This window comes from Rana temporaria, chromosome 1 (assembly GCF_905171775.1).
Source record: "Rana temporaria chromosome 1, aRanTem1.1, whole genome shotgun sequence".
Taxonomy (NCBI): Eukaryota; Metazoa; Chordata; class Amphibia; order Anura; family Ranidae; genus Rana; species Rana temporaria.
This window is the reverse complement of record NC_053489.1, coordinates 16,684,623-16,699,383: the sequence shown is the minus strand read 5'-3', so window position 1 is coordinate 16,699,383 and position 14,761 is coordinate 16,684,623. Positions and strand designations below refer to the sequence as shown.

The following is a 14,761-nucleotide window of genomic DNA, read 5'->3' as shown; positions in this document are numbered from 1 at the left end:
ACATGTCATTTAATGAAATGGTGGAGATGGTCACCATATTGAGGAGGGAGGACTATGATGCCAAGCATGGCCCCTACATGCATCCCAATAAAGTAAAAGCACAAATTATGGAGAAGGTCATCCGTAGGCTCCAGCGGAAGTTTGGTAAAACCAGGAGCAGAGAGCACCTGCGCAAAAGGTGGTCGGATTTGAAAAAAAGGGAACCCCACCAACTTTACCGAATTAATAAGGTGATTCGAAGAAGAAGTAAGTTTTTTCCATGTGTATTTAATTATTTTTGTGTGTTCTTTGTGCCCTTTTTTTTTTGTGCCAGGTTGACCATAAAATGAATATTATGAATGTGGACGCATGATGCAGTCGTCGTAGTCGTCGTTCATTCGGTGACTTTCAATAATCCAAGACCATATTAACGAGAAATGGCATCATGCCTAGTTGGCATGTGCAAAGGGGAGTTGAAGCACTGTATCTGATCAAAAATCGTAAATTGAGGAATTGTGGGCGAATGAACGACGACTCCTATGACCAATTAGTCGACACAAATATGAAAGTTGTGACATTTTTGGGGCTTAAAAAAAAGGTGTATTCAATTCTGGACTAGATGGAAATGTGTTTCAGCTTATTTTAGAAGAAACGTAAATACCTTGAGATTCACAAAAAGGAGCGTTTGCTACTCCTTTTTTTATTGAACATGTGTACTCAGTAGCACAATTGTTTGTCACAATCACAACCTATGTTGGGTCACACACAGGGGTGAGCAGATCCAGGGGAGACTTGTTTAGCTTACATATCTAAACGTAAAAATTGTGTTAACTGATTTGAGATTACTTTGTGAATGGATTAAATATTGGTCTATTTTATTGATAATTGTTTAAAAATCAACAATAGTGACCTTTTGTTTATCATTTTTTAATTTTTGGGTGTCATTTCAGGCCGCTCTTAATGGTTGAACCTCATGTTTTCCCTTTCTTCAATCTTGTAGGGCACAATGAAGCACAAAGGCAGGAGGCACAAGCCAATCAAGCCACACCCCCGAGGGATGTAGAGGAAGAGGAACCTGCCTCAACATCCGGTAAAGTAACATCTACCACATTTTCTGTGAATATAGATATAGGCATACAATCTTTTAACACATGTTTTGGTTCCACATTTCAGGAGGAAATCGGGCTGGTCAGGGACTGGACACGTATAGTGCCCAGCTCCTCATCGGCGAGGTTCTCACCTGCAGGGCCCAAGTTGAGGACATACGTCTGGCCTGCCGTGAAATACGCCACAAAGCCAAGACGCTGGAACGGCAGCTAAAAAATTTTATTAATGTTTTGGGGAGGGTTTAATTTTTGGTGTATTTTCTTTTTTCCTTGAATTTAAAAAAAAAAAAAAAAATAAAAAAAAAATATATTTTCTAATAATCAAAAAAGACCAACAAAAATAAAAAAAATATTATATTTTGTAATAATCAAAAAAGACCAAAAAAATAAAGAAAATATATTATATTTTGAAATAATCAAAAAAGACCAAAAAAAATAAAAAAAATATTATATTTTGTAATAATCAAAAAAGACCAAAAAAATAAAGAAAATATATTATATTTTGAAATAATCAAAAAAGACCAAAAAAAAAAAAAAAAAAATTATATTTTGTAATAATCAAAAAAGACCAAAAAAATTAAGAAAATATATTATATTTTTAAATCATCAAAAAAGACCAAAAAAATAAAGAAAATATTTTATATTTTGAAATAATCAAAAAAGACGAAAAAAAAAAAAAAAATGATTTGTTGTACTAATCAAAACTAAAAAAGTAACAAATAAATAACATTTTGGACTCCAAACAATTTGTGTGTAGTTATTGGTATCAATGCAGACTCATTAAATTAATCAGGCATATTTGTAGAGTTATTAAGATTTAACACTCATGGGAATTTATTACATCCCAAACACATGGCTGGATGAGAACCTACGAAAAAGAAACATTACCCCCCAAAACTTACAAATAACTAAAATCAAACAAATAAACACTGTTTCATCAAACAAAAAGTAAATTTATTTTTTTAAACAAGATCAGGCATTGCAATGGCCCCCCTCCCCATAAAATAGTCCACATAGGATTGACGCACTGCACGTGCGGTTTGGGGGGCCAAGCCTCTATGGCTAGCCTGATGTCCCGGCTCCGGAGCCACAAGATCAGCCTCATCAGGCAATACCGTCAGGTACGTTTGAGAATTTCTTTTCAAAAAATTGTGCAAAATGCAACAAGATAGTATAATATAATTCCACTTGTATTCCGCCATGTTTATTGCTGTTAAAAACAATCTGAATCGGCTGGCCATGATTCCAAAGGCATTCTCTACCACACGTCTTGCCCTGGCCAGCCGATAATTAAAAACCCTCCTCTCATGGGTGAGGGTGCGTACGGGAAATGGCCTCATGAGGTGGGGACCCAAACCAAAAGCCTCATCTGCTACAAACACGAAGGGCAGACCCTCTTCGTTCTCCTCCGCAGGTGGCAATCCTAGGTCCTCCAACCGAAGCCGTTGTGCGAACTCCGTCTCCGCAAAGACACCGCCGTCCGACATCCGGCCATTTTTCCCAACATCCACGTACAAAAACTCGTAATTTGCTGAGACCACCGCCATCAAAACAACACTGTGGAATCCCTTATAATTGAAGAAATGGGATCCACTATGGGGTGGGGGCACAATGCGGATGTGCTTGCCATCAATGGCTCCTCCACAGTTCGGAAAGTTCCAACGCTGGGAGAAGTCCGCTGCCACAGTCTGCCATTCCTGTGGCGTGGTGGGGAACTGGATAGAAAGAAAAAATAAAAAACATTAGAACAAAGATTTTAAACAGAATATAGCTAAAATTACAAGGGATCCCACCAACAATTCAACAAAAAAGGTTAGTATTAAAAAAAAAAATGTGAACAATTAAGCATATTAATCACCCCCCTCTGATGTTTAAAAAATATATTTAGGGGGAGTGGGGCTCAAGATGAGATGAGAAACAACCCCCCAAAAAATATCTAAATAAGAAAAATAATTATTAGTATGTATTTCAAAAATCTAGGGGGGGGGGTTTGGACAATGGAGGCCACAAATAAACGGGGATATAGGGACACACAAAATGCAGCACTACAATGGAGGCCACAAATAAACGGGGATATAGGGACACACAAAATGCAGCACTACAATGGAGGCCACAAATAAACGGGGATATAGGGACACACAAAATGCAGCACTACAATGGAGGCCACAAATAAACGGGAAGATAGGGACTATGCTAGGTGGGTTTGCCCACAACATAGAATGATGGACAGGTTGGCTAAATTAAATAAACATGTAGGGCTTTACTAATTGTGTAGAACAGCATACATAGAGACAAAGTGAGCATTCTGAGCATATTAGAAAATTATTACTTTTTTTTTTTTTTTTTTGGGAATTAGTTTGACCATTGAAAGAACACCACTTACCTTAACATAGTCCTCCTGAAGAACCTGAATGATGGCCGAACAGGTCTCAGGGATTATGAGGCCCAGAGCCTGGGGGGAGATGCCCGTCGAGAACTTCAAGTCCTGCAGACTTCTCCCTGTTGCAAGGTAGCGCAACGTAGCAACTAGCCTCTGCTCAGCAGTGATGGCTTCCCGCATAACGGTGTCCTGCCTGGTGATATATGGCGACACCAAAGCCAAAAGCTGCTGAAATACGGGGTCAGACATCCTAAGAAAATTCCTGAAATCATCAGGGTTATTTTCTCGGATCTCCCGCAGCAGAGGCATATGAGAGAACTGGTCCCTGCGTAGCAACCAGTTCTTGGTCCACAACCTCCTCCTCACCCTGTTCATGGACCGTCGCTGGGATGCAGCACACATCCTAACAACAAGCACAGCACGATCTCGGCGACGAGTTCGTACCCGCAACATGGCTAGAAAACGGTCGTCAAATCAGATCAGACTAAAAATTACGCCCTGAAGTAAAGAATGGCCTTTGAAGAACGACCTGCTAAACAGCACCGTGCACACCAAACGTAATGCCTAAACAAATACGTCCTTAGTACAAGCACTGTATCACAGATCCGACAACAAATAGACAAACTGTACGACAGAAAACGAAATTTAAAGCACAGTCACTGAAAATCACGAATCGTATCTCACCAAACTTTTACTAACACGCAGCAACACGATATCAGCAAAAGAGGCCGTCTTCCGCATGGAAACGACCCTTTATAGTGACGTAGTGCGTGATTGACGGAACTGCGCTGTGCTAGAGCGTTGTGAAAAAGCGATGGTGTGTATGCTACGTCGTTGTTCAAATTGAAGTTTGAAAAATGACGTTTTTTTAAAGCACATAAAGCGTCGCTTTTTTCCATCGCAGAAAACGATGGTGTGTACGCGGCATTACTCTCTTCATCATGCTGTCACAATTTGGAAATGATGGTTTGCTCCAGAAGTTCAGAGTCTATCTCTCTTTCTATTTATCTATTTCTTTCTATCTATCAGTGGAGTGGGACCACTTCATCACTTCTTCTTTGACTGTATAGAAGTGGGGTTTTACTATAATGTCTCTAGCGAGACCAGCAGAGCACAGTGGTTGTAGAGCTCTGTGTGTCCTATCCAGTTCCATACTGTGAGCTGGTATGTCAAGGATCGGACTTTTAATAAATTCTTGGACTGCCGGGTAAACTTCTTTAACAGATTCTGGTAGACCCCTGATTCTTAACCCCCCTGACGGTAAACCCGAGCGCGACTCGGGGTTGGTTTTACATGTTAGGATCGGCAAACCCGAGTCGCGCTCGGGCTGGACGGGCTTACCTTTCGCTGGATCCACAGGCTTGGTTTACTCACCTTGTCCCTGGATCCAGCGATGCCACCCGCTGTGTGAGCGAGCGGGACCTCCTCGCTCGATTCACAGTCCCCGTGTGCCGCCGATCTCCGTTCCCTGCGACGTTACGACGCACGGGGACGGAGAACGGCGCCAAATTCAAAAAAGTAAACAAACACAATACATACAGTATACTGTAATCTTATAGATTACAGTACTGTATGTAAAAAATACACACCCCCCTTGTCCCTAGTGGTCTGCCCAGTGCCCTGCATGTACTTTTATATAATAAAAAATGTCATTTCTGCCTAAAAACTGTAGATTGTCCAAAAGTGTCCCTTTATGTCAAAAATGGTTTTAGATCAGCTAGAAAACAGCGATAATAAATTATAATCACTTGCAGAATTGTGCGATAGCGATTTGCGGGGAAATTCGTCATAAAAAAAATAAAATAATGACAGCGACAATTCTGCAACTGCAAATTTCAGTGATTTTGAGTTGATTACATTATTGAATAATTTTTATTATAATTATATTATTATTTGTTATAATTATTTATAATTATTTATTATATTATAATTTATAATTTTGTTTTAAAAAAAAAAAATCATACCCGGGATGCCTACAAGACTCTTGCTTGGTCAGATTTAAGTGAGTTATTTCTAAAAATTACAGGCCTACAGTATAAAACGCCAATTTCCTTGCAAAATAAATGTACCGCTTTTGGTACGTAATTCCAGACAGAATCATACCGCCAGGGAGGTTAAATTATAGCGTCTCAATCTATTTTCAAGGACATCAATTTTGGAAAATGCTGATTCTAGTTGGTCCTGGAGATCCTGTAATTATGGCAGAGTTCTGGTTAATTCTGGAGACCGCTTGGTCTGTTTTCTTCTCAATCACTTCTATCCTGGTCCATATTTGCTGTAAGTCAGTGTGGATAGAGGCTGTGATCTAGGCCACAGTTTAGGACAGTCCCCTAGTTAGCATTTTTGAAAATTCAGCCATCATGAAGAGAAGGTATGAGGGGGTGAGAGTGGGGTCATGGGCCTCCTGGGATCTTGGATCCTGGATTGTCAGCAGTTCCTGCAATGTTGTCAGGACAGGGCCTCCTAAGATCCTGTGAACATTGGGCGATAGCCGGCTGCTCCATGGTTAGCTGGTGGTGTTGCTACGCTGGAACGAGGGCTCAGACTGCTGCCGTGCATGTGCCTCTTCTGTACTTAGTCTTTCAAATGATCCAGTGGCAGTCTTATGCAGAAAAGCCTGTTTACAGAACAGATTGTCATTATCACATTTATGCAGTGGCGTATCTAGGGTATGGCAGCCATGGAAAGTGCCACGGGCGCCATATGAAGGGGGCGCTAGTGAGCAGGGACAACAACATTAAAGATCTTCACTGAATTTAAAACTAGTGCTTTTTAAACTTCTCCCCGTTCCTACTTGCTTATGGTTGGATGCATCAGGTCAAATTAGGGGCCCAGGAAGTGAGCGTAAAGGAGGGACTTTTTCTTCATTTTCGGGACGCATGTACATCAAGCTGCCTCGCTACTCAATTAGTCCCAGCTGGCAGAGTCATTCTCTGCTCTGCTCCCATCCTCAGGTGCTGAGATGCGAGTGCTTCTGACAAGGAACAGCCGGAGGAAAGTGTGGCTGCATTAGCCAAGCTCCACACAGATTGGCAGTGGAGACTGTCAGTCTGCAGTGTGTCCTGTCCAATTGATCTGAATTGGTCTGCCTGCCCGTACTGATGTACTGAATATCTGTGTGCATTTCATGCAGTGAAAACACGGCCCTGTACACTTAAAATCTTTTGACAGGGGCGCAGTTTCAATGCTTGCCATAGGCGCCATTTTCACTAGATAAGCCTCTGCATTTATGTTCTGATTTATGCACTGCCATGGATGACATGCACAGAGGAAAACATAAAAAAATGATCTCTCCCTACACAAAAGTGTCAGCTTCCCCTAAAAACAAAGATAATATACTGTAGCTGCTGTGACCCCACCCGTCCATCGATAGGTCATCCATTCCTTCATTCCTTGTGTACTGCATTAGAGGTTGTTCTCTATTTTGGTGGAGAACCTGCAAACTTTTCAGCCAAAATATTGTGATTCACAAACGTTATGAATCCCAGAGATTCACCACAAATCTATGGTAACTGCTGAACCTTATCCCTACACCTGTATTTATACAGAATAATAATAATAATAATAATAATAATAATAATAATAATAATATGAATATGAATATGAATATGAATATGAATATGAATAATAAACATGGTAGTCTTGGTCATCAAACTTCTTATTTTTACTGTTTCATGTACAATATGTTATAATGGTATTTTTTTAACCTTCGCTTTCTACAGTGCTGACAAAGATGGATTCTGTGTATTTTAGGTTTGGCCTTTTTTTTCTACTCTATAAGCAGATTCATATTCCAGTCTATAGTAATAAATAACACAATTATTCTTTATAAACCTGACACTCTCACAGCCTTCAGCTGAGCCATGAAGTCAGTGTCAGGATCCTGGGCTGCTGTCAGTGATGATGAGGTTGGGAGAAGAGGAAGAACTCATTGGAGTCTATCAGAGACTCGACCATATTGTCTTCAGATATCCACTTAGAATATTGTGCTTGTTGTCTTTGTGTGTGACCCCCTGCACATCTGACACCCAGAACTCTGCTCACCGCTGTGATATGACTATGAGAAATTACACATTTGAGTACAAGTATTCTCAGGATGGAGACATCATTATAGGAGGGATATTCTCTGTACATTCTGTAGTGTCACGGTGGAGTGAGAAAGGAAGTCTTATTTATAATCTCATGTGTTCAGCGTAAGTGAAATATGAAGAGTAAATCTTCCAATCTGATCTACAGAGCTGTGTCTTTAGGAGAGATGTGTGATAATGTGCAGGACTCATTCAGTCTGTTACACGGCATTTATATAAAATCAAAGTATATCCTTCAATGTGTTCATGAAAATCATGTATGGCCCATTCACAAAGTACTGGAAGGCTGGAATCCCTGTCAGTCTTGTATTTCTGTCCCTATTGTAGATTTTTCCTCTCTTCCTGTCCGGTTAAACTCTTATCTGCAGGACAGGAAGTGAGGGGAAATCTCTCTAATGGAGCCCTGGACAGTGGCTGTCCCAAAGAAAAAAGGTTGTGGTTGGACATGCATTTTAAGGCATCACCATAACATTATATAGTATTTATGTTTCTGACGGTCGGAATTACATTTACCTTTTTACCGGCATGAACAATTTTAAGGCTTTACATGTTGGGTTTCTATTTACTCGTTGGGTAATGTATCTCATTTGTGTGCAGTAACATTACTTTTATTGTATTTTTTACTGAAAATATGTATTTGATAAGCAGCTCCTCTCATATCATAACAATTTCAAACTACCACCATTGTATTCTGCAGAGTCTTTTCTTTCAGAAAATATATAATGTTTGGGGGATTTAACTAATCGTCAGGCATTTTAATATTTCACACAAAAGCTGCTCTGGCAGTGAAAGGGTTAAAGACAACGCAGTCACAGAACAATTCCCATCGATCTGTTCTTGTTGTGGACTGACAATACCCTTATATTTGTTAAATGAAATAACAAGGAATGGTGTCAGCCCTGCCAAGTTTCTTTTGTTAAACTAAAGAATAACAGTATGTGTTATCCCGCGCTGTCTCCTTCAATGTCAAAATATATTTGTGTGACAGCCGAACAACCAAAATATTGTGTCCCCATAACTGAAAAGTGTTGGCTGCGCTCATCAAAATAAAAACCCAATCCTGCATTAGTGACATCAATACACATTACTTCAGAGTGTAACAAGAAAACGTATAGGCCGGGATTCACGTACAGAGGCGTATCTTTAGAGCGGCGTAGCGCATCTGATATGCGCTATGCCGACGTAACATAGAGAGGCTCGTACCGTATTCACAAAGCACTTGCTCCCTTTCTTGCGCCGGCGTAACGTAAAATGGCCGGCGTAAGCCTGCCTAATTCAAAGTAGCAAGGCAGTGGATGTGTTGTATTAAAATTAACCGTGACCCCATGTAAATGCATGGCCGAACAAACGGCGCATGCGCGCGCATGTTTAGAATCACTTCGAATTTACTCCCTAAGATACGCCGGCTCCATTCATACAACGTGAACATAACCTACGCCCAGCCCCATTCACATACGACTTACGTAAACAATGTAAAATATGACGCTGTTCCCGCGCCCATACCTTAACATGACTTACCCCTGCTTTATGAGGGGTAAAGTTACGCCGGACGTACGCCTTACGCAATCGGCATAGCTTACTGCGACGGGCGCAAGTACATTCGTGAATCGGCGTATCTAGCTCATTTACATATTCGATGCATAAATCAACGGAAGTGCCCCTAGCGGCCAGCGTAAATATGCACCCAAGATACGACAGCGTAGATGACTTACGTCGGTAGTATCTTGGCAAAATTCAAGCGTATCTTGTTTCCTGAATACATCGCATAGATACGACGCGCATCCTTGAATTTACGCCGCGTATCAACAGATACGTCGGCGTAAGTTGTCTGTGAATCCGGGCCAGAGTTTGTAACACATTTTCTTACACACGGTGCTCCTTAAATATGATCCCCTGTAACCTTCACCCTACGTGGGTTCAATACGACATATGTGTGCGTCAATCCCCGACACGGATTCACCACTGCGCTCACCTCAATAATAGACCTGTGTAGATCTGATCTCATCTTCCCCAACTTGGGTATGCATGTCCTTCTCCTCCTTTCCCCTCTCCAAGTTATGCTAGAGGCTTTATGTGAGCTGTGTGGAGTAACTTATTTTTTTAACTGTTTCCCCTCAATCAAAGCAAACAAGCTCCCAATGTGAAGTTCTTAAAAACACACGGAATTCATTGAACATATCCACTCACATCTAAGATAAAAACTGCACATTCCATCTCTATTTCCAGCGGGGTCGTGGCTCCCGTGTGCTGCCTGCGCTATGTCACCCGACACTGCACATCGCGTATCGCCACTACCATGTGACTTCTTCCGGGGTCAATGATCAGGTGACCAGGCATATGGGTTTTAAAAAGCTGACACTTAACACCTGACCTTTGACCCCTGAGGAAGTTACCTATTGGGTTTTTACATTGGATCATGTTGGTAATTTTTGCTTTTTCATAGAACTTGTTATGTATCCGCTCCTGAAGAAGTGGAGTTGATCCACAAAACGCACCAAGCTTATGGGATGCAGTCATGTCCCTAACATCCTGTTTAATTTTCACCTTCATGCAGCAATTTTGTTTTTTCAATTGATTTTATGATATCCGGTATTTATGGTTTACATTACCGATACTGCAATATCTCACCATATGATCTATGTCCATATATGATTACACTAGAACTACATTTATGTGCCACTATATGACCCGTGTGTACATATATGAATTGTTTTTATGTCATTTTGTGATGTATATACAGTTGTATTCAAAATTATTCAACCCCCACTGAAATTGATTGTTTTGGCCAGTTTGACACTGATTTTGATCATTCTGTCATCCTGCTGACAATTAAATCAAAGAGGCACGTGTAGGTCAGACAAATATAACATAACATTTATAATGAAATAACCACAAATGTCTTTTCTATGCTCACATCATAATCAGTTTTATCCAACCCCCAAGTGACATTCAATCTTAGTACTTAGTACAACATCCTTTTACAGTTATAACAGCTTTTAAACTTGAAGCATAGCTTGACACAAGTGTCTTGCAGCGATCTACGGGTATCTTCGCCCATTCGTCATGGGCAAAAGCCTCCAGTTCAGTCACATTCTTAGGCTTGCGCACTGCAACTGCTTTCTTTAAGTCCCAGCAGAGGTTCTCAGCAGGTTTAAGTCTGGTGACTGCGATGGTCACTCCAAAATGTTCCAGCCTTTAATCTGCAACCATGCTATAGTGGACTTGGAGGTATGCTTGGGATCATTGTCCTGTTGAAAGGTCCAACGTCTCCCAAGCCTCAGGTTTGTGACGGACTGCATCACATTGTCATCCAATATCTCCTGGTACTGAAGAGAATTCATGGTACCTTGCACACGCTGAAGCTTCCCTGTACCTGCAGAATCAAAACAGCCCCAAAGCATGATTGACCCCCTGCCATGCTTCACAGTAGGCAAGGTGTTCTTTTCATTATAGGCCTTGTTCTTCCTCCTCCAAAAATAGCGTTCATCCATGTGCCCAAACACTTCTAATTTTGTTTCATCAGTCCAGAGAACACAATCCCAAAACTTCTGTGGTTTGTCCACATGTTTTTTGCATACTGCAGTTGAATCTTCTTATTCTTTGGAGACAGCAAGGGGGTGCGCCTGGGAGTTCTGGCATGGAGGCCTTCATTACGCAGCGCGAGCCGTATTGTCTTAGCAGAAACTTCAGTACCCACATCTGACAAATCTTTTCTCAGTTCCTCAGCAGTCACAAGGGGACTTTTCTCCACTCTACGCTTCAGGTTGCACACAGCAGTCAAAGTCAGCATCTTCTTTCTGCCACAACCAGGTAGCGTTTCAACAGTGCCCTTTGCTTTTAATTTGCGAATGATGCTTCCTATGGTGTCTCTTGGTATGTTTAACATCTTTGCAATCTTCTTATAGCCATTGCCCTTCCTGTGAAGAGTAATCACCTCTTCTCTTGTCTTCCCGGACCATTCCCTTGACTTCACCATGTTTGTAACCACACCAGTAAATGTCTAGAAGGAGCTGAGTATCACAGTCATTTGAAAGCTGCCTGATTGGTGCTTATTAGGCTTTATTGCAGCTCCCTGACATCCACAGGTGTTTTCAAGACCTGATTGAAAACACTTCAATGAACCTCTGTTCTTCAGAGAAGTAGTCTTTAAGGGCTTGAATAATTGGGTAAATGAAGATTTCTCATAAACATTTACTACTGTATTACAAAACCAATTGATGTCATTTTAGTTGCATATGGTTCTTTAAGAAGTGCTTGTAGGATTTCATTCTGAATACAATTACAAATGTACACTAAATTCACTTAAACACTTTACAGCATTGGGGGGGTTGAATAATTTTCAACACAACTGTATATATGTGAATGTTTTACTATCTAGTTATGTATCAATTGCTACGCGCCATGTCATGTTCTGATGATAATAAATATGTTTACATTTTTTTCAAGTTGTTGGTCCTATGGAGCAATACACACGCCCACCAATCCCACCATAGATCTCTAGTTGAAATGTGTTCTACATTTTGCCATAAATAATTTCGGCTTGAATCCTTGTCCTGTAGACCAATGCAAAACTCTCCATTGTCTGCAGGGTTTACCGGAGAGAATACAGACATCTCCTGGCTTTTATATTTGCTATTGATGAGATAAACCGCAGTCCAGATATTCTTCCCAACATAACTCTGGGATATCATGCGTATGATTCTTGTGGACATGTGAATAAAGCTATAAAAGACGTTCTACAGATATTGTCTGGACATACAAAGGAAGCTCCAAATTATTCCTGTATGGAGCGGGGTGCCCTGGCCGGTTTCATTGGAGATCTCCATTCTGACACCACTCTTCAAATGGCCCAGCTGCTGAATCTATATGGTTACACCCAGGTAAGAAAAGATGAATTTCCTATATTATGTAAGGTTAGGACAGCGAGTCATCTTATGGTGAGGTGGGTCAAAAGGGTACAAATAATCCTGGCAAAGCATCGTAAAATATAACATTGTTCTAAATAAAGAAGGCAGTGCTGTGTAGGGATGGGCCAATGGTTCAGTCCAATCTTTGGCTGTTATGGCATTTGGACAAATGCCTGAACTTTTGCCCATTCAGTCCTCTGATGATTATACCCTATATTACCAAAAGTATTGGGACGCCTGCCTTTACACACGATTCAACTTTAATGGCATCCCAGTCTTAGTCCGTAAGGTTCAATCTTGAGTTAGCCCACCCTTTACAGCTATAACAGCTTCACCTCTTCTGGGAAGGCTGTCCACAAGGTTTAGGAGTTTGTCTATGGGAATGTTTGACCAGTCTTTAGGAAGGACATTTGTGAGGTCAGGCACAGATGTTGAACGAGAAGTCCTGGCTCACAGTCTACACTCTAATTCATCCCAAAGGTGTTCTATCAGGTTGAAGTCAGGACACTGTGCAGGCCAGTCAAGTTCCCCTACCCCAAATTTGCATATCCGTGTATTTATGGACCTTGCTTTGCACACTGGTGCGCAGTCATGTTGAAACAGGAAGGGGCTATCCCCAAACTGTTCCCACAAAGTTGGGAGAATTTAATTGTCCAAAATGTCTTGGTATGCTGACATCTTAAGAGTTCCCTTCACTGAAACTAAGGGGCCAAGCACAACCCCTGAAAAACCACCCTGCACCATAATCGTCCTCCACCAAATGATTTGGACCAGTGCACAAAGCAAGGTCCATAAAGACATGGATGAGTGTGTGTGGGGTGGAGGAACTTGACTGGCCTACACAGAGTCTTGACCTCAACCCAAAAGAACAGCTTTGGGATGAATTAGAGCTAAGACTGTGCCAGGCCTTCTCATCCAAAACCAGTGCCTGACGTCTCAAATGGGCTTCTGGAAGAATTGTCAAACATTCTCCTTGGACACACTCCAAAATCTTGATGACAGCCTTCCCAGAAGAGTTGAAGCTGTTAAGATTTTGTTCTGTCCATTTGGATATTAAGAGTTCCACATTATTTATACAGAAGGTTTTCTTCCTTTCTAGATTAGTTATGGAGCCAGAGATACTTTGCTGAGTGATAGAAAGATGTATCCAAACTTTTTCCGGACAGTTCCGGATGATGAGATGCAATATGTGGCCATAGCAAAGTTACTGGAAAGGTTGAAGTGGAACTGGGTCGGGATCCTTACATCTGATGATGAATACGGAGAGAGGGAGATCCGACATCTCAGCAAACATTTATCTAATCATGGAATTTGTATTGAATTCAAGATTCTGGTGTCTAAAGAGAATTGTGATAAAATTCCTCCAGAGCTGCGGATCTCAACCACGGAAGTTCTTATTATTTGTGGCTCAGTTAGTCTGACTTATTACAAGTTTTTGTATAATAATGTCCCTTATTACACGGAGAAAACATTTATTATACCAGATTCTTGGTCAATGAGTGAAATGTTTTTTATTCTCAGTAACTGCAGCTTGGTTTTTACGTATCCCGATTTCTACATAAAGGGATTGCTGGAATATTTTTATAGTATTTATCCATCCAGACACCCAAATGACCCCCTGATGGAGGATATTCTCATATCTGAATTTCAATGCTTTTCAAAAAACCAAATGAAAAATGTCCTTATTCCACTCACACATAGACACCCTCTTAGGGACTGCGGTGTGGTGACACTTCCACTTGGTTTATATTATCCTGATGAGAAAACATCCTATAGAGTGTATATTTCAGTCTACATGTTGGCTCAAGCATTACATGACATGGATTTCTCTTTTAAAATAAATAACAAAAAATCTTAAATAAATCCACACACACTAAAGTATAAGGTGAGAGCGTCCAATGAAAGTTTACTTGTATCTTTTTATACTCGGTCAGTTCAGTACTGGAACACAATGGGCCAGATTCAGAAAGAATTGCGGCGGCGTAACGTATCCCCATTACGTTACTCTGCCGCAAGTTTTCGTCGTAAGTGCTTTATTCACAAAGCACTTGCGTGTAAACTTGCGGCGGCGTAGCGTAAAGCCGTCCGGCGCAAGCCCGCCTAATTCAAATGGGGCGGGGACCATTTAAATTAGGCGCGTTCCCGCGCCGAACTTACTGCGAATGCGCCGTCGCTAAAATTTCCCGACGTGCATTGCGCTAAATGACGTCGCAAGGATGTCATTCGTTTCGACGTTAACTTAAATGGTGTCCAGCGCCATTCACGGACGACTTACGCAAACGACGTGAAATTTAAAAATTT

At 41.1% G+C, this 14,761-nt stretch overlaps 1 protein-coding gene across 1 annotated transcript in view; it reads left to right on the top strand.

Annotated features, from left to right (window-relative positions):
• The window catches only part of LOC120924438 (vomeronasal type-2 receptor 1-like), a 38,060-nt gene extending 23,692 nt beyond the window's left edge, over positions 1-14,368 (top strand). The window contains exons 2-3 of the mRNA XM_040335443.1: positions 12,113-12,433; positions 13,560-14,368. Coding sequence (XP_040191377.1) covers positions 12,113-12,433; positions 13,560-14,318 — 1,080 coding nt within the window. The 3' untranslated portion in view covers positions 14,319-14,368. The remainder of the gene's footprint in view (positions 1-12,112; positions 12,434-13,559) is intronic.
• Positions 14,369-14,761: the final 393 nt, after the last annotated feature.